The 27323-nt window shown below is 42.8% G+C and overlaps 1 protein-coding gene and 1 long non-coding RNA gene across 2 annotated transcripts; one reads left to right on the forward strand and one right to left on the reverse strand.

The window, feature by feature from the left end:
- Window positions 1-151: 151 nt before the first annotated feature.
- On the reverse strand, window positions 152-20875 carry LOC147996573 (uncharacterized). The gene is made up of 8 exons (XM_087644256.1): window positions 20807-20875; window positions 17831-17906; window positions 16659-16755; window positions 11486-11608; window positions 8553-8716; window positions 5416-5582; window positions 2012-2150; window positions 152-321 (listed from the first exon to the last, which is right to left on the reverse strand). Exons 1-8 carry the CDS (start codon window positions 20873-20875, stop codon window positions 152-154), a joined length of 1005 nt encoding a protein of 334 aa, XP_087500382.1.
- Window positions 3954-27323, forward strand: LOC120100949 (uncharacterized). Its single transcript, XR_015678337.1, has 3 exons — window positions 3954-4229; window positions 16521-16699; window positions 25361-27323. It is a non-coding gene; the product is annotated as an uncharacterized LOC120100949 (long non-coding RNA).

The raw sequence follows: 27323 nt of genomic DNA on the forward strand, positions 1-27323 counted from the left end.
TGAGAATCCAAACCAAATGAGACCCAGCTGTGAGGCAAAGGCTTCTGTGGTGAAAAACAGAGAACAGAGTGGAAGCTTTCTGGGAAACAAAAAAGTTCAGGACCTCCTCTAAGAAGCCCAAGGAGGCTGGCTCTCTAGGGAATAGGCTGCCTCACTCAAGCCACTTCCCTTCTTGCTCCTTGGCATTTTCTCTATGGCCCCATCCCAGATCCTGCCCCTGGCTTTCTGCATGTGGCCCTGAGTCACTTCGCCTTGGAGACTGAGTATGACTTTTAAAGCTAAGACTTCTTCCACCTACCTTCTTTGGCTTCTGAGTTTGTCCTTATAAAAAGGATACAGAAAATGTCACAGGCAGAACTCTGAAGGAAAAGTCAGGCAACTGGTATACCAAACTCCGTGAATGGAGACAAATAAGGCTAAGGTGGTTGATCCAAGTGGATAATGAGCTAGCATAGCTGGACGTTGGTCATTGAGTGAGTGAATTGAGTATATATACATATATATTCTAGAAATACAAACTACATTGTGTGTGTGTCTGTCTGTGTGTGTGTGTATATGTGTGTGTGTGTATGTCAAACAGAAGTAAAAGAAAATTTATCAGAAGCCAATAGATAGCAACGTTTTATGAAATCAGACACTTATAACATCCAGCAGAAATAACTGGGCACTAAGCCCAGCTGAAACTGACAAGCTAGGGTTCCGGACTGAGAGTCTCCAGGAGAGCAGAGCTGTCCCCATAGATGAGTGTCAGCTTCTCATCCCCCATGCATATTATTACTTATATTGTAAGTTAAAGAGCGGTAACTTCTGTTGGGAGGAGTTTGCCTTCCAACCATTCTCAAAAGCCTGATGTCAACAATACCCTTAGCTCTTTGGTCCTCTCTCCACTGAAATGACCATGCTGGCTCTGGGTTAAGGGGCTGCCTCCTCACCCCCAATGTGTGTCCAGCAATCTCAAACAGCACACGGAAATTTAACTACAAAACTGATGTTACGGAGATCACAAGCAAAATCTATGGGATGGTGCGGGTTCTGTAGTTGTCAGCCAACAGGCTCGGCCTGCCCCCAGTCTCAGAGCCAGAGTAAGGAATCACTAATGTAAGTGCCAAGGATGACTAGAGTGCAGACCAGGTGGTATTGAGGAGCCCGGTGACTGTTCTCCAGCACTCCCCTCTCCTCAATCCTTTCCACTCCATTTTGACAGATTTCTGGAAGTAGACAATGGAAAAATTCTCATATCTTCCAGAGGCTTGGGACCATGTACAGTACCAAGCACGGACAATGCTATGGAACCAGATTCAAACAGGGAAGGGGTCTGCGATCCTCACCATCCCAACAAATATCCAATCTTATACAATGACAACTAGCCGTCAGAGCACACAGTGAGGACTAGCAAGCCGTCAGAGCACACAATGAGGACTAGCTAGCTGCCAGAGCACACAATGAGAACTAGCTAGCTGTCAGAGTGCACAATGAGGACTAGCTAGCTGCCAGAGCACACAATGAGGACTAGCTAGCTGTCAGAGCACACAATGAGGACTAGCTAGCGGTCAGAGCACACAATGAGGACTAGCTAGCGGTCAGAGCACACAATGAGGACTAGCTAGCGGTCAGAGCGCACAATGAGGACTAGCTAGCTGTCAGAGTGCACAATGAGGACTAGCTAGCCGTCAGAGCACACAATGAGGACTAGCTAGCGGTCAGAGCACACAATGAGGACTAGCTAGCGGTCAGAGCACACAATGAGGACTAGCTAGCTGTCAGAGTGCACAATGAGGACTAGCTAGCTGCCAGAGCACACAATGAGGACTAGCTAGCCGTCAGAGCACACAATGAGGACTAGCTAGCAGTCAGAGCACACAATGAGGACTAGCTAGCTGTCAGAGTGCACAATGAGGACTAGCTAGCCATCAGAGCACACAATGAGGACTAGTTAGCCGTCAGAGTGCACAATGAGGACTAGCTAGCCGTCAGAGTGCACAATGAGGACTAGCTAGCTGCCAGAGCATACCCAGTGATGGCAGAACACCCAGGATAATGATTGTCAGAGCACACACAAGGACAACTGTCAGAGCACACATGTTGATGACTAACAATCCTGGAGGGCGAGTAAAGAGCACATACAGTGAACACACGATGATGCTGAAGTCCTGTAGAAGGCAGAGCAGGATGGACAGGAGTCTGACAAAGAAGTTGGAAACACAAAGAACATCTTATAAGACAGGGAAAGCTCACAAAGCGTGGGACAACCACAAAATACATGTGGAAGGCGTGCTGGCTAGTTTTATATCAGTTTGACATAAGCTAGGGTCATTTGAGAAGAAAGAACTACAACTGAGAAAACACTGTCAACACACTGGCCTATGAGGAAGCCTGTGTTGCACGTTCATGGTTGGTGACTGATGTGAGATGGCCCAAATCATTGCCGGGGGTGCTGATAGTGGACAGGTCCTCCTAGGTGCTATAAGGAAGCAGAATGAAACAGTGGTGAGGAGCAAATCAACACCTCTCTATGGCCTCTGCATCATGTCCTGCCTCCAGGTTCCTGTCCTGCCTCCAGGTTCCTGTCCTGTCTTACTTCCTGCCCTGATTTGCCTTAGTGACAGACTGTGATGTTGAACTGAAAGCTCAGAGAAACCCTTCCATTTTCCTGATGCTTCTGGTTATGATTTTTTAGATCATAGCAATAAAAGCCATAACTACACAGAAAGCTTTTCATAGTTGGTTAAAATATCTGTTTAAAATTGAGGGTTTTTTTAGGAAAAGTTTCATACTGTCCTTTTGTTGTTTTATAAATACTAATCTAACTGAACCAGATTAAAATAAGGCCCTTGCCAGAGAGGACCTCTCCCTGTTATGTGTCCCCCTCTCTCCCCACCAAAAAAAAAAAACCTGTTTTTGAACTTTTGCTATGCTCGTCCTATTTTTCCTTATATGACAGATCCAGTTCTGGCCTGCAAGAGTCTGGAGACGACTGGAATGCTGCATGGAATGTTTACTGTTTACACACCGGTTAGATGCTGAGACAGAAAGACCTGAGAAAGATTAGAGAGCTAAAATGCACAGAAGCAAAAGAAGAAAACCGATTTTTAAAACAAGGCAAAAAAAAAAAAGACACAAAATTGTATGATAAGTCTTCAAAACTCTATTCACATAAAATAATAAATTTTTACATCCCTAAATGACGGAGACCACCCACCCAGTAGTATGTAAACAGTTCCTTCCAAGTATAAGTCATAAAATAATAACGATATGATGTCACTGGGCTAAAGAAAACCAAAGCTTCAAACTGCAGGTAGTAAACCTGACCTTAAAGCAGGCTTAATAAAAGATGGTTTGTGAACTCATAGAAATGGCTCCCAGGAGGCAACAGTGCTTGATCTAGCAGCGCGAGACCAGACTGGCCTATTTTTTTCCTCGGGTCAAACGATGGGCTGGGAAGTGAGTGGCAGCCTGGAGGTGTCGCTCACTTCAGCTTCAGCAATGCATTTGAAAGTTATTCTGTAACAATTTTGTGGGCAAGATTAAGAAATAGCTGGCTTGAGGAGGTCCTGTTCTTGTGGGAAAGGAGGTTTGTAATATTTTGGCACAGGTTTAGTCCAGTCTTGGGCCCTGGCCAGGACGACATTTTATCAATACCTTAATGATTTTTGTTTTTAGCTGTCAGTTTTCAGACAATTAAAAAAAAAAACCATGATGGTTTACAAAAATACTGAGTGAGATAGTGACATGAATACTGGACCTAAATAAGATACATTTTAATAGGAAAAATATAAAATCCATACATACGAGTTAAAAATAACAGACCTGGAAAGATTTTGTTTAAGTGTAGTTTGTGTGGAAAAAAAAAATAATGAAAACGGGCCTGTGGTTTGGCTGTCGGCAGGCTCCACATGAGTCATGCATCTTTGAACCCTGGGGAGTTAACAGCCTTTTTGACTGCACTGCTGAGTATGTAGGATGAGACTAAGGCCAGCAATGTCCCTCCAGAGCAATGCGCTGTGGGTCAGTCTAAGTGTGTCTGAATCTTGAGCTTGAATATGACCAAGTGGAAAAAGCAAGGTCAGAGAGATGCTGTAAAGTCACATGACACCACGCAGGTGGCTGCGTCTGCTAGGCCCACTACACTGCAAATAGAAAGCCCTGGCCCTGGATGGTGGATGAAGTCCTATCATCCCAGCATGTGGAAAGGGAACAAGGCCGAGGTTGAGGACAGCTTGCATGGTAAGGTAAGACTTTATCCCGAAGAACTAAAATCTCTACGTAAAAATTGTCCAAAGCTCTGTGTTCCCATCCCACATCCCTTACATTTCCACCCCATAATGGCGCTCTCTCTCTCTCTCTCTCTCCCTCTCTCTCTCTCTCTCTCTCTCTCTCTCTCTTTCTCTCCCCACCCCTGGTAAAAGATGATATTCATTCATTTAGCAAACATTTTATTAATCACCTAAATGCTGACAAGCTTTTCTAAGCATTTTGAGCATCCGTGAACACAAGAACCATTGTGTAGCCAATGTTCTAGAAAAGAGACAGCAAACAATCGACAGTATAAATGAGCCAATTTTATGGCCTATTAAAAATTGACATGTGCGATGGGGAAGGGGGAGAAAGAGAGTAAAACAGGACTTCTGGGTGCTTGGGGAAAGAGGGATTGGCAACTGGAAGTGTTATTACCAATGCCAACTCAAGAGAGGAAGCATTCAAAGAAAGTCTTAAAGGAGACTGGAGTCATTAACTTCCTCCCCTCCCCCGTATGGTAGCAAATACCTGAGATGATCAACTTATCCAGGGTTAAGTAACACAGTTTTAGAGCGTCCAGGCTCCAGGGGATTATTCCCATTGTCTCTGGGCTTGTGCTGAAAGCAGCCCGTCACGTGAGACAGAAAGACATGGAAGAGGCAAGCTGCTCACCTCAAGAGTCCAAATAAGAGAAGCAAATGAGGCGGCAGTTCCCTCACGCCCCTTGAAGACATGTTCCTAATAACCCCCTATAGGTCCCACCTTTTAAAGGCACTTCTGTCACCCAAGAACACCAACCTGAGGACTGGCCTTCAGAAGATGCCCCAGAGGCAGACTAGAGCACAGCTGCCCACATGAGTAATGAGAGGAAAGCATTGCAGGCAAAAGGAAAAAGAAAAAAAAAGCCTGTGTGCTATGTGCCAGGAAGGGAAGACGAGTGGATGGTAGGAAGTGAGCTCAGAAAGGTAATTGGGCACAGAAAGGCTTCAGCTTCTACTCTAATTACGATGGCAATCACCTGGAGTTTTGAATGGAGGAGGAACTTGATCTGACTTGCACCATGGAAAGATCGCTGTAGCTTCTGTGGGAAAGTTGGGTTCCAGAAGAGTTAGGCGGAGGCCAGCCTGTGAGTGAGAGAGAGCCATGGCAGCAGTCCACATGATCAATGACACCGCTCACCACAGTGAGGCCAGAGTGGAGAAGGTGGGAACTTAGAGCAAATAAGACTTCCTGAACATCTGGGTGTGAGGTGGGAACAAAGGAGCATTGAGGGTACTTCAGGTTTCCAGCCTGAGCCAGTGAGGGCTGAAGACGCCATTGCTGAAGTAAGAGTACAAAGACCTCAGCTTAAGAGAGAAAGATGGAGCTGAGTTTGGGGCAGACCAAACTATTAGACTTTCAGATGAAAAGGCCAAATAGAAAAACAAAATGGAGCTCAAGATATAAATTGAAGAGTCTCTGGAATATAAGTGGCATTTCAAGCCATACAAGTGAAAAAGCATCAAGGCAATGAACGCAGACAGACGTGAAAAGACCCCATGGCTGTACTATGTGACACTCTGATGCTAGAATAGAGTCAAGAAAACAGAAAGGGAATCCCGACATGTCAGAAAACCACTTACATAATGCCACAGAAGCCACGTAAAGAAAGTGTGAGGATGGAAAAGTGACCAACTGTCACTCTTCTGAGAGAACAAGAACAATAAGCAATGAGGGCTGACCATGATGCTTAGTGTCAGAGAAGTCGTCTGTTACCTTGCCAACAGTGGTCTCTGGAGTATGCTCAGAGACAAGGTCAAATTGGAGGAGAAATAACTAGAAGAAATGAGATCAAAGGAAGGCTTTTAAGATGAGAGCAATTACAGTTTCCAGGCCATGCATGTGTATTGGATCGGTAGAACATAAATTTGAATTGTTGGAGTAATGTCCTTTGGTGAAGGAGAACTCGTGTAGCCTAGTGAGCAAGTGGGGAGACGGTTACAATTGGAGGTGCAGATGTTCACCTATAGAAGCAAGTGAGACTAGAGTAGAAGGGATTCTGAGAGGCGTCAGTGATTAGGCAGTGTGGTACAGAGAGAGCTCATTTTGTTTTATCTTGGGTGTAACAACCACCTGATTCATTTGCCAACCCATGACACAAATTCTCCCAATGTTAATACTGTCAGCCTCCCAGGAAAATGCTTTATTTGCCTCCATGCCAAATCCTTGGCTTAGCATCCTCACCAGCTGTAGACAAGAAAAGAAACACCCATGACATATGTAGACTTTGGAAAAGAGATAATAGGTAGGAACATCACTAGTTATATTTTAGTATTTTTAGCTTTGTTATTTTGTGAAATTTTAGAGTAGAGGTAGCACAGAAAAACCAACTGAAAGGTAAGAGCTAAAATATTAGCTCTTCAATGTGGACAACCCCATCTAACCCCATCAGTAATACAGATATATATTTCTGGCCTCTGAATGGAAGAAAATTTGAGCTTGGTCCCTTACTCTTAGAGGCCCAAAGAGGCTAAGGCCTGGACAATGCAAAGTTGCATGCACAGGGGAGAACACCATAGTCAAAGAGTAGGCTTCACCCCATACAGAAATAGCCAGAAATACAGACTGAGGGAACACTGCTCTGGTCTAAGCCCATTTCTGGTCTTGGCTGTTTGTCCCCAGTCCTTGTTCCTGCTGTTTCCTTCTCAAACATTACATTTATGTGAAGGCACAGCCCCTTCACATCTCTGTTCCTCACGCCCTTGCCTTTACTTTCCCATGTTGCATTCTTTTTTTTCTTTTTCTTTTTCTTTTTTTCTGGAGCTGGGGACCGAACCTAGGGCCTTGCTCTTGCTAGGCAAGCGCTCTACCACTGAGCTAAATCCCCAACCCCCCCCCATGTTGCATTCTAAGCATCCTAAGCCCATCACACCCTCGCCACTGAGATAATGATTTGCATAATGTTCCTGCTACACAGACAGAGTAGAGAGAGATGGTGCCAATGGCAAGATTAGAGACCCCGCATTCCTCATTAGGACATACTGTGGGTCTATGCAGTCTGTCTTCATTGAGGTCTTGTGAATAACTCAGTGTCTTCAAAGGGGTGTTTGTAATGTGAATTATATGGAAGAGGAAATCTTGAAAATTACCTTAAGCTAGCTCCTATGAGTAGTTCTCCACACCAATTAACAATGAAACAATGTTAGTAATGTTCCACAGCTTAATCTCCGTTCAATCCCATTGAAATGGCATTCAGTTATCAATCTGCATACATGTACACAGGAGAGGCAAGAGAGCTGACCACTAGTGTGAGGTAATTAAAAGGCCTAAAGGCTTCTGAGAAGCATCTCTACTTGCCTAACATTACACTGTTAGTGATGAGTGTTTTCAGGTGAAAGCTTTATGAGGGTTTGCAACCCAACCAACTCTCTTGAGAGGGACATAGACGGAAACACAGCTCAGTCATTAGACAGCAAGCCTTCAGTGAGTTTCCATGAGGGGGTGTGACCATTAACATTCGGAGATGGCAAGAAGACATCAGGAACAAGAAACAAAATGTAGGGTACTGCTGGGTTGTGAGATCCGAAGCCCACAAAGATTGGTAGGAAGACGGTCAAAGAAGGTAAGGTAGAATCCTGTGAGAAGGTATGGGGCTCCATGCCTGTAGTCCCAGCGTTAGGGAGATTGAGGCAGGACAATTGCTAAGACTTTAAGGGCAGCATGGCTACAGGACAAGACCTCATCTCATTAAGGTTGAGGGGGGCCGGGAGGAGAATGGGGGAGAAAGGGGAAGAAGAGGAAACTGGAAGAACTTTTTATCTAAGACCTAAAAACAAACACAAGGCTTCATGGTTGAATTCCACAATTGCAATTTACTGTGTGATTAGAAAAAGTATTTTACCAACTACAAAAAAAAAAAAGTAAAAAGGCTTTGTTAAAGAAAAGAGTGGAGAGCAAACCACCTTCTCTGGGTGTAAACATGAAGATATTTCAACCAACCAGGTTTACTTAACAAGTTCATAGATTCTTCAAAGACCATAATGTTCTAAACTCTCCCAAGCTTCAGAGAAGACCTGTGACCTTATGCAAACTAGATGAGTCATTTTGGTTGAGAAGTGAAAGAAAATCATTACTGCAGATGGACTTGCTCAGATCAGGGCTGCTGTCTGCGGAGGGATGGGCTAGTCTTCATGGAGACCAGTGGTATTTTACACCAGCGTGTTTAATGCTCCCCCCCCCCTTCCCGGGAAATCTCATGTATCTCTTTGACTTCTCCCAGTGCTGTGTACTCAATCCTACAGCCAGCAGCTAGCTAGTAGAAGCCAGTAGTTGCCCACTTCTCTGCCATAACGCCAAGGGCCTCCTATACTGAAGTGAGGCCAGAGGAAGAAAGGGGATCTCTCCTGGCTTCTTCATAGGGAAGGTTCCATATTGCCGATCTGTTTTATCCAAGGAGCAGCTCTTGGAAAACTGCTTCATAATAAGTTCGTCGAACAAGGAGCTTGGAGGGGATGAGGAAGAGAATAGACAGGAACAGGCATCCCTTCACTGAAAGTTGTGAATATCTGCTGTTGAGGTGTCCCTAAGATGTGAAAACTGGGAAGAAAAACTAATAGGAAAAGAGCAATTGAAAACATTCGGGGACTTCAGGGCAGCTCAGTGGGTAAAGCACAGCACAAACATGAGGGCCTGGTGTCAGATCCTTACCATCCTCATAAGAAGGCAGCTATGGCAATGCCCCTCTGTAACCCCAGGACAGGGAGTGTGGACAGGATTCGGCGGGTTTACAGACTAGCTGCTCTAACCAAAACTACCCACTCAAGTTCAGCGAGACCTTGTGTCTACGGTGGAGAATGATAGAAGACATCCCAATGTCAACTGCTGGCTTCCACAGGTACCCACATGGGTACACTCATACACAAATGTGCATACTGAGATAACCACACACACACAGGCACACGCATGCACACGCACACATACACTAAAAGTATGACTAATAAAGTAAGCTCACTTCAAATTAGTAGCAATAGCAAAGGCACGATAATGTTTAAAACTATGAATTTTCAAACACAAGACGTTTGGGTGTTTTTTTTTTCTTCGATTGTTTTTACTTTCATGCTGAGGAAAATTTGGAATTCACATTCTGTTCCTGAGTTTTAGAACCCCTGATTTTACAACCGTGAACTATGAACTCTTCCAAACCAGAGGCTTATCTGTTTTGGAGTAGCTTCAAAGGTATTCATGCACTTACCTACCAAGAAGTAGCCAGTCATCAGCTTCCTCATCCTCACAAGCACCTCTCAAAGTGCCAAGCATAGCTTCTTACCAACCAGCCAAGTCAACATTCTCCACTGAAAAGCCTGCATTTCCCCTCATCTCTCCACCAAAACTCCCACTTCATTGGCTTCATTTTTCTCTTTCCATTCTAGCCAACCTTTGTGGATAATGTCCACCCTGTACTTTACACAAAGAATTCCCAAATTCATACCACAATGCCTGTTCTCCAGATCCTCAGGGTCAGCCACACCAAGTATTCCTCACTCAATAGACCAACTGTTCTCACATGCAACAACCTTAGAGAAACAGGCCGCATCCACTCCAAAACACAGTCTGATGCAGCAGCATCTTCCGAGATAGCCCTGCTCAAACTCTTGATCTTATCTTTCCATGAGCTTCATATGTGTGTGTATGTGCATTTCTCATATAAGGTCACACAATTTTATTTACCTAGACCCAATAATGTGGAGTCTCCTGTCCCTCTTGTTAAGACTGTTATCGCAGCCTGACTGGGAGCTCTGCATCCTACAGGTATCCATGTCTAGGTAATTATCCCGGCAGTTCCTACCTTTTCTTTCTCACGCCCGCCAAACTTCCCATTCATAAAATTTTAAACCCAGCATTATCTGGCTAGTATACATTGACTCCAATCTTTCCTTCCAGTTTTCTCTTGCATTACGATTGAATCTTAACCTCATCTTTTGAAATATCAACCATGTAATCTATGGTATAGTGATAAGCTATCCGAGCATCCCAGGGACTTTCAAAAGACGTGCAGTTTCGTTATAACACCGATGCTTTCTGAGTAGGCCAGCTCTGTCCTCCATGTTGCCTTTATATGAAGTGAAGGCGACTTCGTCTGGAGCCTCATGATCTGCTCACGGAAGCAAAACAAGGATGCCAGCACCACACAGTGGCTTCCTATATTGTTCCCATACTTTATTTATCAAAGAAAGTAAACTGCCAGTCAAGGTATAATTCCACCATGTAGAAAACCCCAGGAAAAGCCAAGTAAAAGAAAGTATTTAGAACAGGTAACATAATCTACCAAATCATCGCTAAAGGTAAAGTCCAATCTCAAGATTATTTCCTGTTTTTATTACTTTTTTTTCCCTCCAAAACACCTCAACCCCAGCAGTACTAGCATTTTGGAGATGCTGTGTGTGTTACAGAATGCTAAGCAGAAGCTCTGTCCTCCTCAGTCTCTACCCAGTAGGTGTCATGTGCTCTACATTTGCTGGGCATGACAATAAAGATGGTTCCAGACCTTGGAAAGTCTTCCCTGAAGGAGCAAAGTCGCTCCTCATTTAAAATAGATGACTCTGGTGTCTGTAGAGGAAAGAAATGATGTCTGATCATGACAGGATCTCTGTGACATTGTGCGAGTTTAATAATTTATTATAAAATACTATGAAAATTACAAAGAAAAAAAGAGGCTCCTGCCTTTTACGGGGATAAAATCATTAACTTCAGAGGCAAAACACACCAAGGTTTGTATCTTGGTTTCATTGGTCCATAAAATGCTGCAAATGTTGCATAAGCCCAATAAACCTTTTTTTTTTCCTCTTCAGCAGGAGGCAGTAACATTTCTCTTGCAATCTTCCAGTAAAAAAGAAAATCAATGCATGGTTTTTGGCATGTGGTGTATGCCAATAAATGACAGCTGGCAGCAGTGAGAACCCTTTCTCCAACATACTTAAAAGACGAGATGTTCACCAAAAACCTAACACAGAGACAAACAAAACCTGTGCCCCTTTTCGCAGGCATGCAGAAACACACACACACACACACACACACACACACACAGGGCAAAAGTCCTCAGGAGGATGGCACCATGGCCCCGTACAATACTGCCTGTGTTTGTTTCTCCATAAATAAGATGTGTTGTTAGTATGGACTACAAATAAGACAGGGCGATTTGTGGTTTGGAAGGGAAAAAAAAGACGTGTTGTCAAGAAACTTGAGCCCTATGGGTTTGCCATAAAACACATACCCTTGGATGGGAGCAACAGGTTTTTGTAGCACTTTCTTGGATGTCAGCAGATTCTCACAAATCAGAGCGGCGAAGTGTAAAACATATGCCCTCAGCAACCTGCCAAAAACCAGTAAAAGGAGCCTGCAGAGAAGCCAAATCTGAGAGCCGGGCAGCAGGCTGGGGCTGGAAGGCTCCGTAAATTCCCATGGAGATGCACTTTTAGTGAGAGCCTGGGTAAACAGAACAGTTTTAAAGGATGAAACGATTCCTCCTAGGGCTGCACACCATACAGTCAAAAATCTCAAAATGACAGGTCACCGAGGCATTTTTAAATCCAGTCTTTGGGGCCCAAGAAAGGATGACAAGTCAGTGGCTTTATGATGAGGAAATGTACCTCTCTGCGGTTGAGCTGGCCTTTTGAGAGAGGGAGGCACGCTACCATGTCATCGAGACATGCGGCATTTTGTATCCAGGTGCAAAGCACTGCTGTTTACTTGTGAAGAGCTTCACAGAACAGTAACCATGAAAAATACACAGTAGACTAAGGTCCCCTTCCTAAGGCAGCAAGCTATAAATTCTATTTTCAAAGTAGCATGAGTCACATCGAAATAGAATAACCTCCTGGCCTTGTACGCTGTTATTGTTCCTACCTCCTCCTCCTCCCCCTCCCCCTCCCCCTCCCCCTCCCCCTCCCCCTCCCCCTCCGTCTTCTCCTCCAACTCCATAAACTCTTGGGAGACTTTCAAGTTGGTAGAAAGATTTGGATCCCAATGCCCTAGAGACTGAAGCTTTTCCCAGCACTAATGCGGCAGCACAGAGTTTGCGTTCCAGCAAAACTCAGATTTCAACCCAGAGGGAGTTGTAACTGAGCCCCTTTCCCCAGCAAAGCCAGGGGACAGCCTGCTCAGAGCATTAAGCTTTCTGATTCTGCTCTTCAGCCCTCAGAAATCCAATGCCCTGAGGCCTAGATCCTAGCCATCGGAGGTGGCTCTCTTCTGTACTACATAGCTAGTCCCAAGCACCCAGGAATTCTTGCACCAGATGCCTGCTCACCCCTGGTCCAAAGGCAGCTCTCTCCTTACAGTGTCATAGCAACCAAGGGACTGTCTGTAAGGCAGGCTCCCAACTCTAAATGTATCTCCCCCTCTTGCTGCATTTTTTAATCCTGAAGTGGAAATTTGGCTTAATGAGCCCCAAAGGGCAGCCTCTGCCAAGCTTACTAAATTCTAATGAGATAATTAACCAGATAGAAAAGAGTTTTTAATTTTGCAAGTATAAAAGAAGATTGATATTGTGTTATGTGCGACTAAGCTTGCACAAGCAAAACATTCCCCCAACATCTGATAAAATAAATTAAAGGTTAGTCCCAAACTTAGAAATGAATATCTGCTCTGGTCAAAGTTCCTTTTCAGTCCTTGGGTATTTTTAATGACTAAAAGAGTAGATACAAGAACACTCAGTCATACATGCATTCATGCATGCATTCATGTATGTATTCAACACCCTTGATGCCAGCGCCCTTGATGTTGTTGATGTCTGGGCCGCCAACAACAGTACATTTGTAAGGTGTCCTGGAAGTTGTGATTTGAATATTTGATATGATAAAGGGCTAAACACACATGTGTATATTTATAATTTACAATCAAAATATAGCAGATTGTCAGTCTTCCTTTTCCCTGGTTTTTCCCCTGACCTCACAACTCCAGGAGGGTCACCAACCAGACAGGTGCACTTAATTGTTTCTTTTACGTATTGCGTATTTCCTCATTCTTTCGTCTGTAAGACAGTCTGACAGGTAGAATTCTTTTTTGTGAAGTAGTTTGCTGCATCGTCAAAGTTGAGTCACTTTTCAAAAAAGAGAAAAACAGGGATTTTGATTAAAGGTAAAAAGTGATGGAAGTCAATGCATTGCTACAGAAGATCGTTAGAGAAAAGTGTTGTCATCTCTGACATTTCTTAGAACACTGGAGCATAAGGACTTCAAGACAGTGTTTTAAAGGAGACATTCATCCTTTACACATTACACCACAAAACCCACAAAGCCCGCTTAGAGAGAGCAGGCCCCCTTAATTTATGCAAATGTTTAAAGCATTGCTTAAATCGCCCTATATATTTTCAAATCTTACTGAAGGTATTCTTTTTATATCACATGTGAGGTTTTTTACCTATGTATGTGCATGTGCACCACGTGTCCTGTTTGAAGGGCAGAAAATGTCACTGGATCCCCTGGAACTGGTGTTAGAGATTGTGGTGTACCTTGTGGAACTGAAGCCAGGTCCTTCCTGTGCAAGAGCGACAAGATCTCTTGACTGCTCAGCCGTCTCTCCAGGTCCTGCCCTATATGTTTATTTTGTCTTTATTGCCCCTCCTCCTTGACTGGTTCTCTGGGTGAAGAGGACATGAGAGTAGACTAGGGTTAGAAATTGCCCTTCTCCTCATCTTTCTTGATTTCTCCTGGGAATCGGTGGATCCCCTTGCTGGTCCTTGAGCAGACCCCTGCTGGTCATCGCCAGTGTAGCAGGGCAGATCAATGACAAGCTATCCTACAGGATGAGAACTCCAGATGGGAAAGCGAAACATCTGAACATCTGGAATTTTCCTAGACAATTATTTCAACTGGATAAAGTATTGGAATGGCTGGAGCAGAAGTTTCTGTGTTCCACCTGAGAGTGTTTTTATAATCCGGGGAGCGCAGCTGCAGGCAGAATCTTCATGAGAAGCAACAGATTCAGTTTAGCCTCATCCAAGAGGGAGATGTAAATTAACCGTGACTTGAGAGAGTAGCATCACGTCAGCTGTTCTGGTGTCTTGCATCATGGGGACCGAACTGGGTGGGAGCACAAATGAGACCAGGGTCACCCTTTGAACAATGTTCACCATGTTTCTCTATTCCTTTAACATTGACCATTTGACTCTATCTCTGTCTAACTCTATCTTATACACACACATGCACCCATGCATGCACACACGCACGGCTAGACAGGTACTTTTGTCAAATGTCAAGAAAGGCATATAATTTTATTAAATTTAGTGAAAACTTTCCACCACAGAATTTACTAAACTACTTTTGAGCAGCATGTCTGTTCAAGTAAGGCAGATCTCACTTTAGAATGTGTTAACAGGGACTATATTTACAACTTTATTTTATTCACACCAAAAATTCCACTCTAATGATAATGAGTATCCCTACCAAAAAGCTCTCCCAAGAAGACCCAGCATCCAGCTCTAGAAGTCTGCTGGACTCCTGTACTCACCGCCTGAAATCTGAACCCCGAGTCTCATATCTGAATGCTGATCTGCGTCAGTATTCCGTGATGTAGGGAGCCAGGTGCAGTCGCGGGGAAATGAACTGCCAAGGCTGGGGAAATTAGACTGCAAATTAGAGCTAAGATTTAGAAAGCCCAGAAGGAAATCAGAGAAGAGTAGGCCAGGCACAGCAAGTGAGGTAAATGAGAGGGGGACTGCAGAATAGAGCCAATGTCATGGGGGCAGCAGCTCTTGCCATCCCAGTTCCTTAGCAACAAGGAGTTCCAGAGCCTCTCATCTGAAACTTCTGGAGCAAGTAGGGCTGGGAGTACAGGGGTTTCCTCCACTCATGCATGTGCCAACTTATATGGCTCTCTGAAGGACTTGTGCTGAGAGAACAACGCCATTCACCAAATGTGACATAATGTATGATCCCACTTACCCAGCAGTGTTAAAACACTTATATGATAGATGGAAAACCAATTACTGTTTGTCACGGGCTAGAAAGCAGGCAGGAGCCATGGGGGGCTAGCTAGTACTGCCACTAAATAAGAGCATGAGGCTATCTTTCATTGTGGGGAAGGTAATGATCCTACAAACAGAATTAGAGGCAAAACTGCACAGAACTTAACATACACAGATATGGGGAAACACAATAGAGACAGTGAATAAAACTAGTGAAATCCAGACAGGGGAAATGAGGTGTTTCAATGTACTGGTTATGATACAGTACTGTGGTCGTACAAATGTTAACACGGGAAAATGAACAAAAGCCACAAGCTGTATCTCTCTCTATCACTTCTGACAACTCCTTGAGAGTCTACAGTTCTCTATGAATATATGGAAACGAGGAAGTGCATTTGAAGTATGTTTGTTTAACATTAAACAGTGCCAACACACCCATGTTTCTCCAGCAAAGTGTGTAACGACTCATACCAAGTTGACATGAAAGCTTGTCTCCTGCCAGCCTGGGTCATGTTTTGTGGACAGAGGTTTCCAGCTCAGTCAGGTTTTGCTACCAAATCAGCCTTTGTTTTCTCTTGTGTTTGGATCTCATAAATAAAGATAAAAAACATTAAATAGTAAGCCAAGCACTACTCTGGTCCACAGATAAAAACAACAGTGAGAATTCTTCACCTTCAAGAATTCTCCCATCGTTTCACCTTGCTGTTGAGGAATGAATGTTAAGCTATCTGAAGTTCCTAAATTTTGAAATAACCAGAACATATATGCAATCTTCAGACACTACTTTTAAATTAATCTTATCAATATTAACAGTTCATATTGCTACATTTCTGTTCCTTTTTACTAGAGTGGAAAACAGAGATTTAATTCTATCTGAAATATTTGACCATAAAATATTGGATTAAGTAAATACAAACCATGAATATGTACAACTTTCAAAACGAAGGGAAGTTAGCTGTCCAGAATTTCACAATGGATACTTCCTCAATTTTAATCAAATTTAATTTGTACCCATACTTTAATTCGTATTAATACAAATTTAATACTGTACAGAAAGATGCTAATTACTCTTTTGTCTAAGTCTTGAATGCTACTCTGTGCTATTTTCTGGACCGTGAACAGAACTATCCTACTGAAACAGAGAGATAACTATGCCCCTCCTTTTTTATCTCCTTAGTGTCTGCAGAACAACCTTCTGGGGGCCTATGATTAGAGAGAAAGCCCGTCAGTTACCTGGTCCCAGTTACTGTACTGTACGGTCACTTGCCTGTCTAGCATGTCTATTCTAGGCTATGCCCCTGCCCCATTGGTTATCTCCAGTTTTCTGCTTCCTCATCCACAGGCCCTTTCACATGTTCCTCCCTCAGTGTGGAAATCATTCTCCCCGTTCCTACTTGGCCAACTCCTGTGATTGGGTGTCACGTCATTTTCTCCCGGAAAGCCACCCCCCTTCTCCAATATCACCTGGATGAACACTTACCGAGAGTTTATCATGCTGCCTCCCATTGTCTGTTCTTTAAGGTGAGATCCGAGTCGTCCCCCTTCCCCAGAGCTTTGCACTGTCTGGATGAGCATAGCTATTCAATGGATTAATGATAATATTTATTTGATTAATAGATAAACAAGTGATTACATGCACCCTTTGCTGTCAAAATATCATACTTGTTATTAACTGCAGTCTAAGATACTTTCAGTATTCTCCATATTAAAATGAAAATGGAAATATCCTTGCCCCTCATTTCTACTAAGTCTTCTAACACAGATGAAGTGGTCATAACTAGGCTCAACATGTACGAAGCACAGCGGCATAAAGGACAGGCATACTTTAAAATTTCCCCAGTCCTGCAACCCAAGGACTATCACCAAATGACTTTTAGTAACAGGGTAACATATTCAGACTTCCTTCAAACAGAGGATTCTGTAGCAGACTTAGTGGGGTTTGGGTGTCAGTGTGAAGGTTGAATGGGCCTAAATAACCAATTAGATGGAGAGACTGAACAAGGGAAGAAATTAAAGATGAACTGGGGGCTTCAATCACTGACTTTGGTAAACAACAGGAAAAGAGGATCCTTGCAGCACGTTCAGTTTTGTGGCCTTTAGAAAATTCACAGGAGACTATGTTCTATTGAGTCTTTGGAGATCAACATAGAATTTTGTAAGTCAATCAATAAATAAGAAGCAGAGCTTTGACAGTTTCAATGAGGGTCTAGAGCTAATTAGAAGGTTGGGATTAGAGTTCAACCTTGGTATAGCAGCATTGAATCCTCTGAGAGTCACAATTATTAAGGCTGAGAAGACAGAAAACTAGGAGAGCACAGTTGTAGGATGGCAGTTCCCGACAGCTCTTCCCTACCAGCCTAGGGGTATGGAGTTAAGAGTGTTTGCCTGGGGGGCTGGGGATTTAGCTCAGTGGTAGAGCACTTACCTAGGAAGCGCAAGGCCCTGGGTTCGGTCCCCAGCTCCGAAAAAAAGAACCAAAAAAAAAAAAAAAAAGAGTGTTTGCCTGGTACTTTCTGGTCAGATTCCACACATACCTGCTATGTCCTCCTTTGGAAATGGATGTGCAGTTTTCTAAAATATCCAAGGACTGATTTTCACTTGGCCTAAAGTGGATCATGCAGCCCAAAGCCAAGAGGACATCCATCCTCTAACCTTGACATTGTGAAGCCCAAGGAAGGATGGAGTTGAATGTAATTGCATCCACAGTTCCTGCAGTTCCTGTGGTTACCTGAAGTGAAGAAAGAAGAAAGACTGAGAATGAAGAAACGAAATGAAGGATGGAGAGTGGGAAGGACAGAACTGTGATATCCAAAGAACACGGAACAATTTTAAGGAAACAAACGACTTCTTAGGAAGATGCTTCAAATATAGGCTCCTCATAATTTACAAAAAGGTGTTAATAGGAAGAGAGGAGGGACAACTGACAGATGAAATGGAGGCAAGACTTTTTACATAAAAAAATCAGAGAAAAATAGAAATTAAAATGGTGCAAAGAATTGTATAATTCACTGTTTCTTGTGCCATTTGAATTTTTAAGAGACTTCCTTTGTCCTACATCTTATGACCAAAAAAAATGTGTTCTATTCTCTGAACTACTGGTAAAGGAGATGGGAGGTATCTCCTACGCTGTGAACTATTTCAGTTACTATAATTTGTCCTTATTGGAGTCCAGGATCCAATAACACTCTGATTCAAGTCAAACAAACTCAAGCCTCTGGAGAAGGGAAGAGAAGCAAAAGGTTCATTGAAACAGGCAGTCCTTGTGAAAAAAGACCATGTTGGTTTAAATAGAGATGACCCCATTGACTCAAGTGTTTGAATAATTGGCCATAGGGAGTGGCACTATTAGGAGGTGTGGCCTTGATGGAAAGTGTGTCCTCGTGGAAGCAGGCTTCATGGTCTCATATGCTCAAAGCCTAGCGAGCAGTCTCCTGCTGCCTGTGATCAAGATTTAGACTGTCAGCTCTTTCTCTAGTACCATCTGCTTGCATGCCACCATGCTTCCCGCCACGATGCTAATGGACTAACCTTCTGGGGATGAAAGTCAGCCCAATTAAATGTTTTCCTTTACAAAGTTGTGGTGATTATGGTGTCTCTTCATAGCAATAGAAATCCTAACTAAAACAAAAATTGTAGCCTAAACCACTGGAGTTCTCACAAGTCTCAAAGACTTCTTAAACCATAGCTGTTTGGTAAAATGTGTTAGTCAGAAAGCAAAGTGCCCTGTCTTAGGGGTTTGTGACTGGATGCCACCCTGAGAGGGAAAGCATTGTTTAAAACTGAGCTCCTCAGGAGACCCAACAACGGTGAACAACCATGAATCAGAAAGAGTGAACAAAGTCTACCACATTCCCAGGGTTTACAGGGAAGCTTCACTCCATCTCTTGGTGCCTGTGTACAGACTCCCAAAGGAGAAGAACTCTGGAGATTACTAGCTCTGAGGTTGAGGTCAATGGGCATGTCAACCTTTGCAGTCATCTACCCGCCATAATGTTCTGGACTGTAGAACTGGAGAACACTGTAGTTCCAACAGGATTCTTGGCTCCCACAACTGCAGCTTCTCCACAGGGTGATTAATAATAAGGTTTTGAAAGTACAAAGACAAACCCAGTACTCTGTTTGCTTTTCCACTTCCAACTCACTTGGGAGACATCAACTAGCAAGAACCTTGGTCATCAAATGGAGAATAAACTGAGACATTTAGGAAGTGAAAGAAGATAAGTATAACAAAGAAGTCTGCTGGTACACAGAGACAGACAGACAGACAGACAGAGAGAGAGAGAGACAGAGACAGAGACAGAGACAGAGAGACAGAGAGATAGACAGAGACAGAGACAGAGAGAGGCAACCTGGCAATTTGCTCCCTAATAAATTGTTTTTCTACATATAGAGTGGTCTAGCTCTGCAGCTTTTGTTCTGTTTGCTCACACACATTTTCCCATTAAATACTTCTATGCTTACTTCCACTCCTAAGTGAGGTAACCCGATCACACATGGCACCCACTCACTGATAAGTGGATATTAACCCAAAAGCTAGGAATACCCAAGATGCAATTCACAGACCACATGAAACTGAAGAAGAAGGAAGACCAAAGTGTGGATGCTTCAGTCTTTCTTAGAAAGGAGAACAAAATACTCACAGGTGGAAATACAGGGACAAACAATGAAGCAGAGGCTGAAAGAAAGGCCATCCAGAGACTGCCTCACGTGGAAATCCATTCCATATACAGCCACCAAACCCAGGCACTATTGCTGGTGCCAAGAAGTGCTTCCTGGCAAGAGCCAGATATGGGTGACTCCTGAGAGACTTTGCTAGAGCCTTATTAATACAGATGAGGATGGTTGCAGCTAACCATTGGACTGAACAAGGGGCTCCAATGGAGGAGTTAGAGAAAGACTGAAGGACCTGAAGGGGTTTGCAACCCCATAGAGAGAACAACAATATCAACCAACCAGACCCACCAGAACTCCCAGGGACTAAACTACCAACCTATGAGTACACATGGAGGGACCCTATGACTCAAGCCACATGTGTAGCAGGGATGGCATTGTCCAGCATCAATATAAGGAGAAGCCCTTGGTCCTGTGAAAACTCATTTCCCTAATGTAGGGGAATGCCAAGGTGTTGAAGTGGAAGAGGGTGGGTGGGAGTGGAGCATCCTCATAGAAGCAGGGAAAGGGGGAGAATGTATGGGAGAGGGGAGAAAGGGGATAACATCTGACGTAAATACATAAAATATCCAAGAAAAATAAAAAAAGAAGAATCAAGCAAATCTAAAATAAATAATCAAAATAATATGCCTCAAAGTTCTAGAAAAATAAAAGCAAGAACCAAATCCCTAAATAGTAAGTAGTAATAAATAATCAAATGGGTACAAAAAATGAATAAAAACAGAGACTAAAAAACAGCACTTGGAGACAATTAGAAAATTAAATAAATAAAAATAAAACATCCCGAGCAATTCTTAACTAATCTCACCAAAATAAAGAGAAAAGAAGATTCAAGTTGGGAAAATTAGGGATGACAAACAAGATAATAAAATAAGCTCCGGTGGGGGCTGGAGGGGCACCGGTATGATAATCTCGCAGCTGGTGTGGTTTTGTTCCAGTACCCACATGGTGACTCACAACATCTGGAACTCCAGTTCCAGGGACTCTGACACGCTCTTCTTTCTTCCTTAAGTACTGCCCACACATGGTGCTCTAACAGCTATACGGGCAAAACAGCTATACACATAAAACAAAAGAAACTCCAGGAATGGTGATGTACACTTTTAATTGCAGCACTTTGCAGGTAGAGACAAGGAGATCTCTATGGGACTCTTGGGCAACAACTCAACAAGATGTAGCCCATTCTTGGTACTGAAGTTTTACTTGGTAGCATTTTTCTTTCCCATTATAGGGTAACTCCATATCACCTCCTTTCATGTATGTTTATAGTTTAGAAGCTTCTGCAGTCCTAAGTTTCCATATGGCTTTTCATAAAGCCTTTAGTGTGTGCTGTTTTTCCCAATATTCCCTCCTTGACTCTTCCCTCCAATTCCCTCTTTATTTAACTCTCCTGGTCACCTTTCCCCCATTATCGCTTAATTACGCTGTGTTCTATTTGGTCTTCCTTAGGAGATTACCCCTGCCCTTGTCCATCACTATCTAACTCTATAATTATTCTAAATGAACTATACATTTTAATTTTTTTCTTTCTTTTTCATTTTTGAATAGCAATTCACTATGTGAAGAGAAGGAAAAGGCTGGAGAAGTGACTCCGTGGCTAAGAGCGTTTATTGCCTTTCCAGACAACCTAAGCTTGATTCCCAGTACTCACATAGTATGTCTCACAATGGCCTGAAACTCCAACTGCAGGGGAACATACAGATTTGACATTTATGGGAACCTACATACGTATATAGAAGAGGTAAAGAAAGCCCAGGAGGAGAAAAAGGATGAGGGGGTGGGTTAGAGGACATAGCCTTCAATAAAGTGCTTATCTTGCACACATGAGGACCTGAGTTTGATCTTCAACATCAATGAAAGAAAAAAAGCCAGGAGTGGTAACATGGGTGGTTTGTAATCCCAGACTGCAAAGGTAGAGATGGGGGAGACAGGGAGCTCACACACCAGCCAGGTCAGCATAGCTAACAAGCCAGTGAGATATCTGTTTCAAAATGCAAAGGTGAACGATTGAAGGAACAACGTTGTCCTCTAACTGCCACAGGTGCACATAGGCAAACACGTGTCCCCTCATGCGCATGTGCACATGGGAGACAGACAGACATCAAGATCAGACATTTGTCAGCTGCTTCCTTGGGTCTCTAGAGACTCCACTAAGCCCAGAATGAACTAAAAGACTTGAGTCACAGTAGAGTATGTATCAGAACATCACGAGTCAGGTCACATTGGCGATCTGCCTGCTAGAGATGAGTGAGTAGGAATAAACTCTGAGCTAGCCTGAAGTTTGTTTCCATCATCCAGCAAGTACAGATGGTGACCTGGACCATGCCGGCAGCAAGTTCTCAGGCCTCAGTGAGCTGCTGTGAAAAAATGTCCTCCACTAAGCCATATTAAACAGATGTTAGTATTACAACTAAAGTGAAGTTGCTTATGAATATCAAATGCCAAGCCATACTGCATAATGGCATATAATTTTTATTTTACATAAATAAACAGTGATATTTATATGCATGAGTATACATTATAATATTTATTGGCCAGCCATTTAAGAGAAATATTTCATTAATCATTAAGAAATTCTCTTCCTGTAAAAGGTATAAATAATACTTTAAAACTTAACAGCTTTGCTACATCCACCGCTGCTCCAGAGCACTGTCAGATCCATTCTGATGACCAGATGGTTGTTACAAAAAGAAATTATAATCATGGGAAAGAAATCTTAATAATAGAACAAAAGCATCTCATTGAGTGAGGTGTCTCTGCCTCGTGTGCACTGGGCTGTTTGCTTTCTTGGTACTCACTAGTCCATGTACTTCTTCCCAAATCTCTTTCCCCGAGGTGCTGCTTCAGAGGGCTCTCCTGTGTGCAATGCGTTTATACACATCAAAGCAGAGCTGGAGTCCGGTGTGGCTGAAGCGGCTACAAAACCGAGGAACAGTCACAGCTGCAAAAACCATCATAAGTAGAGGACTTCTTTGTTTTGTCTTTTGGTGTTAGAAATTTTAATTACAAATAAAAAAAGTCCAGTGAATCTTGCAGAAATATTGGTTCCTACACCCTCCCAAAGAGGTCGAGTGTTTGGGATAGAAAACAAAAGTGGTCTCCCGCGTTGCAAAATCCTACAGAGCGTAGAGTTCTGGGAGCCGGACTCACCTGTGCAGTGAACATGAGGAAAGACCACTGCATGCGTTTGCCTTCTTTATTTTGTTTTTCTTTTAAATGAAGAAAAGGCTTGCTTAAGGGTTCCATACTTTTATTGGAGTAAATCAAAATGATACAGAAAGAAAAAAAAAGAAATTTCCTTCCTAGTAGCTGCATTCTTGCTAATGATTTTGAATGCATTATAACTTTCTATGTTTATGAAATTTTTCTTACATTTCATTTTGTCATTCATTTTTTATTTCAAATGTAACAGTTTTCATTTCTCTGGTCCTCCCAAGTCCCCTATTGCCAGCTTTTTCCATGTCCTTCCTCCATTTCTCAAATTGATCTCCTCCTTCCTAGATCACTATTGGTGTGTGTGTCTGTGTCTGTGTGTGTGTGTGTGTGTGTGTGTGTGTGTGTGTGTGTGTGTGTGTGTGTAGGTAGGTAGGTATGTATTCATAGATGTACATATGTATGTTGTGTACATAAGCAAAAACATATAAATATAGGCTGCCAAGTCAGGTTTTGTATGTGTACGGTTTCGGTGCTGACCACTTTGTTTTGGACAACGTATTAGGTGATTCATCCTTGAGAGAGGCTAACTCTTTGTCTCTCAACAACCACCAGTTGCCTGTAGCACCTTGCCAAGGGGTAATGAACCCCATGATATTTCTTCACTTTCGCATCAACATGTCTATCAACACTGCCATTATTCAGATCATGTTTATGCAGCCATTTCTATGAAAGGCTGTTTCACAGTAGACTTCCTAGTATTCTGGTCTTTACAATCTTTCTGTCCCTTTTTCATGGTTCTAAGTCATGGTTGCCAGAGCTGTAGCATAGGTGTACCCAGTAGGGCTATGCTCCCCATGATCCATTGGTCATGGCACTGTGTCCAGTTGTCACTTTATACGATGATCTGCATTTGCTGTAAAGAGAAGCTTCTTTGATGAGAGATGGGAGCTACACGTACCTGTTAGGAAAAGCAGAAGATTTAGGATGTAGTAAGGAAGTATATTGATCTAATGAAGTGGCCATAGCAGATTCTCTTCTATGTTCTATGACCTCACTATCTCTGGGAAGTTGGCAAGGTTTCTAGTCCTAGGCATGTTTTCCTTCCTGTGTAGTGGGCATAAGTCCCACTACATATCTGTTGGCTCCCACCAACATGTGAGAGTCAGTTACTGCACCTTCATGAATACCTTCCCACACTGTACACTGTTGAGATTCATAGGTGTCATGACTGGGTAAAACTATTGATTTCTTCCTCCCTTTGGCAGCTTGTATAATGGTTAATGTGTTGAGAACAAGGCATTCCCTTTTCAGATCACTTCAGATGGCAGATGCTCTGCTTCCTTACTCTGGTCATTGATTCATGGCACAGGATGTCATGTGGTCCAGGCTGACCTTGAACATGTCGAGATGATCTTGAATTTATGAAATGATGAGATTACAGGTTTGTGCTATCACAGCCAGATACAGTAGAGCCAGGCATGGAATCCAAGCCTCAAGTGTGGTAGGCAAGCACTCCACCACAACTAAGATACACCCCCTCCTCCACAGTATACACTTCCATCAAAAGTATCTCACATTCTTTTTTTTTATTAACTTGAGTATTTCTTATATATATTTCGAGTGTTATTCCCTTTCCCGGTTTCCGGGCAAACATCCCCCTCCCCCCTCTCCTTCTTTATGGGTGTTCCCCTCCCCACCCTCCCCCCATTGCCGCCCTCCCCCCAACAATCTAGTTCACTGGGGGTTCAGTCTTAGCAGGACCCAGGGCTTCCCCTTCCACTGGCGCTCTTACTAGGATATTCATTGCTACCTATGAGGTCAGAGTCCAGGGTCAGTCCATGTATAGTCTTTAGGTAGTGGCTTAGTCCCTGGAAGCTCTGGTTGCTTGGCATTGTTGTTCATAAGGGGTCTCGAAGCCCTTCAAGCTCTTCCAGTTCTTTCTCTGATTCCTTCAACGGGGGTTCCTATTCTCAGTTCAGTGTTTTGCTGCTGGCATTCGCCTCTGTATTTGCTGTATTCTGGCTGTGTCTCTCAGGAGCAATCTACATCCGGCTCCTGTCGGCCTGCACTTCTTTGCTTCATCCATCTTGTCTAATTGAATGGCTGTATATGTATGGGCCACATGTGGGGCAGGCTCTGAATGGGTGTTCCTTCTGTGTCTGTTTCAATCTTTGCCTCTCTATTCCCTCAAAAGGGTATTCTTGTTCCCCTTTTAAAGAAGGAGTGAAGCAGTATCTCACATTCTTATATTTCAGGACCACAAAATTCAAAGTACTGTCCATTGTATTTAACACTTAATACCTTAGGTGTTTCAGACATTTGCTCTACAAAGGTATCTTTTTTTTCCTTTTCTAGTTTTTGTTTGAATTAAATGCCAATGAGATCACAGCACAAGCAAGAAAGGATGTTTAGAAGCCACTGCGTCAAGAACACCATTCTGGAAGTGAGTTGGACAAGAAACACAAAATCCAGTAAAATAAATAGATAACTCAGATGGACAGGGGTGTCTTTGATGAAAAATTCCTCAGAGTGAAACAGCAAGGACTCAAATGCACACAAACAACCCAGACTTAATTAAGGTCCCTTGGCTGTCAGCACTGTGTCTGTGGGAGTTCTTACTCCAATTTCATTGTAGAGCAGAATGACCCCAAGTGTCTATCCTCATCCTCATGCAATTTCTTGAAGCTGTTCTCTTGATAAGCAAACTGTTTTTCAATCTGTTTACCTTCCCATGGTCTAAACAACTGGTGACCAAAAGTCTGACTATTTTTGCTGCTCCCAGCTATGCTGTTTCAAACTTTTGCTCAGTGACCTAGACTTTGGCACCAGCTTTGATCAAGGCTCCCCTTCCCCCTACTCATCAACCTCTAAAACAGGGGGTCATCTTATTTAGGCACCCCAAGATACCCAACATCCTGTTCGCTAGCAAATAATGCTTGAACATAGCTCTGCCCTCCTCACCCCACTCTCTCAAACTAATAGCTCAGGGCATTTCTTCTACCAACTATATATAAACAGTTTTGCCATGTGTGACAGACCATTCTGAATGGCCGTGGAAATAGCATCCCCACTGATCCATGAGGAAGTACAATCATTATGCCCCAATGAAATAACCTTTCTGTATTGGCTAAACTGACTCTTACTGTAAGTTCAGAAGACATGAGCTAACCTTACAAAATGTTTCTATATATACAGACGCCTATGAATGACAATATGATTTGGTTTCTTTAGTTTGTGCTTTGTGTTGTTTTGTTGTTGTTTACATATCTGTTTTGAGACAAAAACCTCACACTGTAGCCAAGGCTGCCCTGAAACTCTGCGTCATCATGACAAACTTATTGTTTTAACTAAAAGAGCTTCTATATAAATGTCCTAAGCAAATCATTGAATCTTTATAATGTGGCAAAGAAAAGCATAGCTATCATTTCACTACCCTCTACCATGAAGAACAACCATACCCATGTGAATTAGGAGGATTTTTTTCTTGGTATTCAAGCTAAATTGCAAATGATAGTGATTGTAGTTCTCAAATTTTGAATGAATTAAGAAGCAACCAAAAGCCGTAAAAACCTAAGCTCAGGCTATTCTGGTTAAGCATACTTCTTCCCACTGGAGTCTGACAAGTTGTATGTGAAAAAGTCAAAAGATTTGAAAGTTAATGACAGAGATTCTGGTCTCCTCTTAGAAACATTACATACTGCATCTAAACCCTCCAGACCTAAAAGAGCCCACATTTTACAAAGTCAGACCCAATTCGAAGCGATGTGAACATCAAAAAGTGACTGACGGTAGATTATGAATCTCTGAAAATATGAAAACTGTGTACTCTGTGGTTTAAAATATAATCATTGTTCTTCAACCACATACTGGAGCCTATCTCCCTGACTATGTGTGGTCAGTTACCATCAGGAAAGGGTACAAACTGTACCAAGCCCCAAGGCAAAAAAAAAATCCTTATTGTATAAAATGTGTACAATGAGTTGAAAAGATAAAAGTAAAGTTAGCCAATCAAATATAAAGGCACCCCATGCTTATGGAATGGAGACCTGGTGTGTATGCTCTGAGTTGGACTGAAGAGTGCCTTGTCTAGAAGCACATCTGACTTACTAGGGTACAGATCTGACCTACTAGAGCACCATCTGCTCAAGGACTTATCCTGTACTAATTAGTGTTTAGATGATAAAATTTAAAAGCTTAATTTTGTTATTTATCCCAAGTCCCAAGTCTTTTTCTTCTCAAATCTTAACGTTTTATTAATAAATGTATTGCTGCCATTATAAGAATGTTTCACAAGGGGTAAATAAAAACATGTTTACAC

This window comes from Rattus norvegicus, chromosome 2 (genome assembly GCF_021556685.1).
Source record: "Rattus norvegicus strain SHRSP/BbbUtx chromosome 2, alternate assembly SHRSP_T2T, whole genome shotgun sequence".
NCBI lineage: Eukaryota > Metazoa > Chordata > Mammalia > Rodentia > Muridae > Rattus > Rattus norvegicus.

What these genes read in the sequence shown, in the direction of transcription:
- LOC147996573 (XM_087644256.1), bottom strand. Translation starts at nt 20,875, where the DNA reads ATGTGTGGGCAGTACTTAAGGAAGAAAGAAGAGCGTGTCAGAGTCCCT. An exon ending in CCTGTTGCTCCCATCCAAGG is followed by an intron (nt 8,717 to 11,485) that starts GTATGTGTTTTA and finishes ATCCCCTCCAAG; the next exon opens with CTCCTTGTTCGACGAACTTA. An exon ending in TCCACTCTGGCCTCACTGTG is followed by an intron (nt 2,151 to 5,415) that starts GTGAGCGGTGTC and finishes TGCCTTCTACAG; the next exon opens with GACTTCAGCATCATCGTGTG.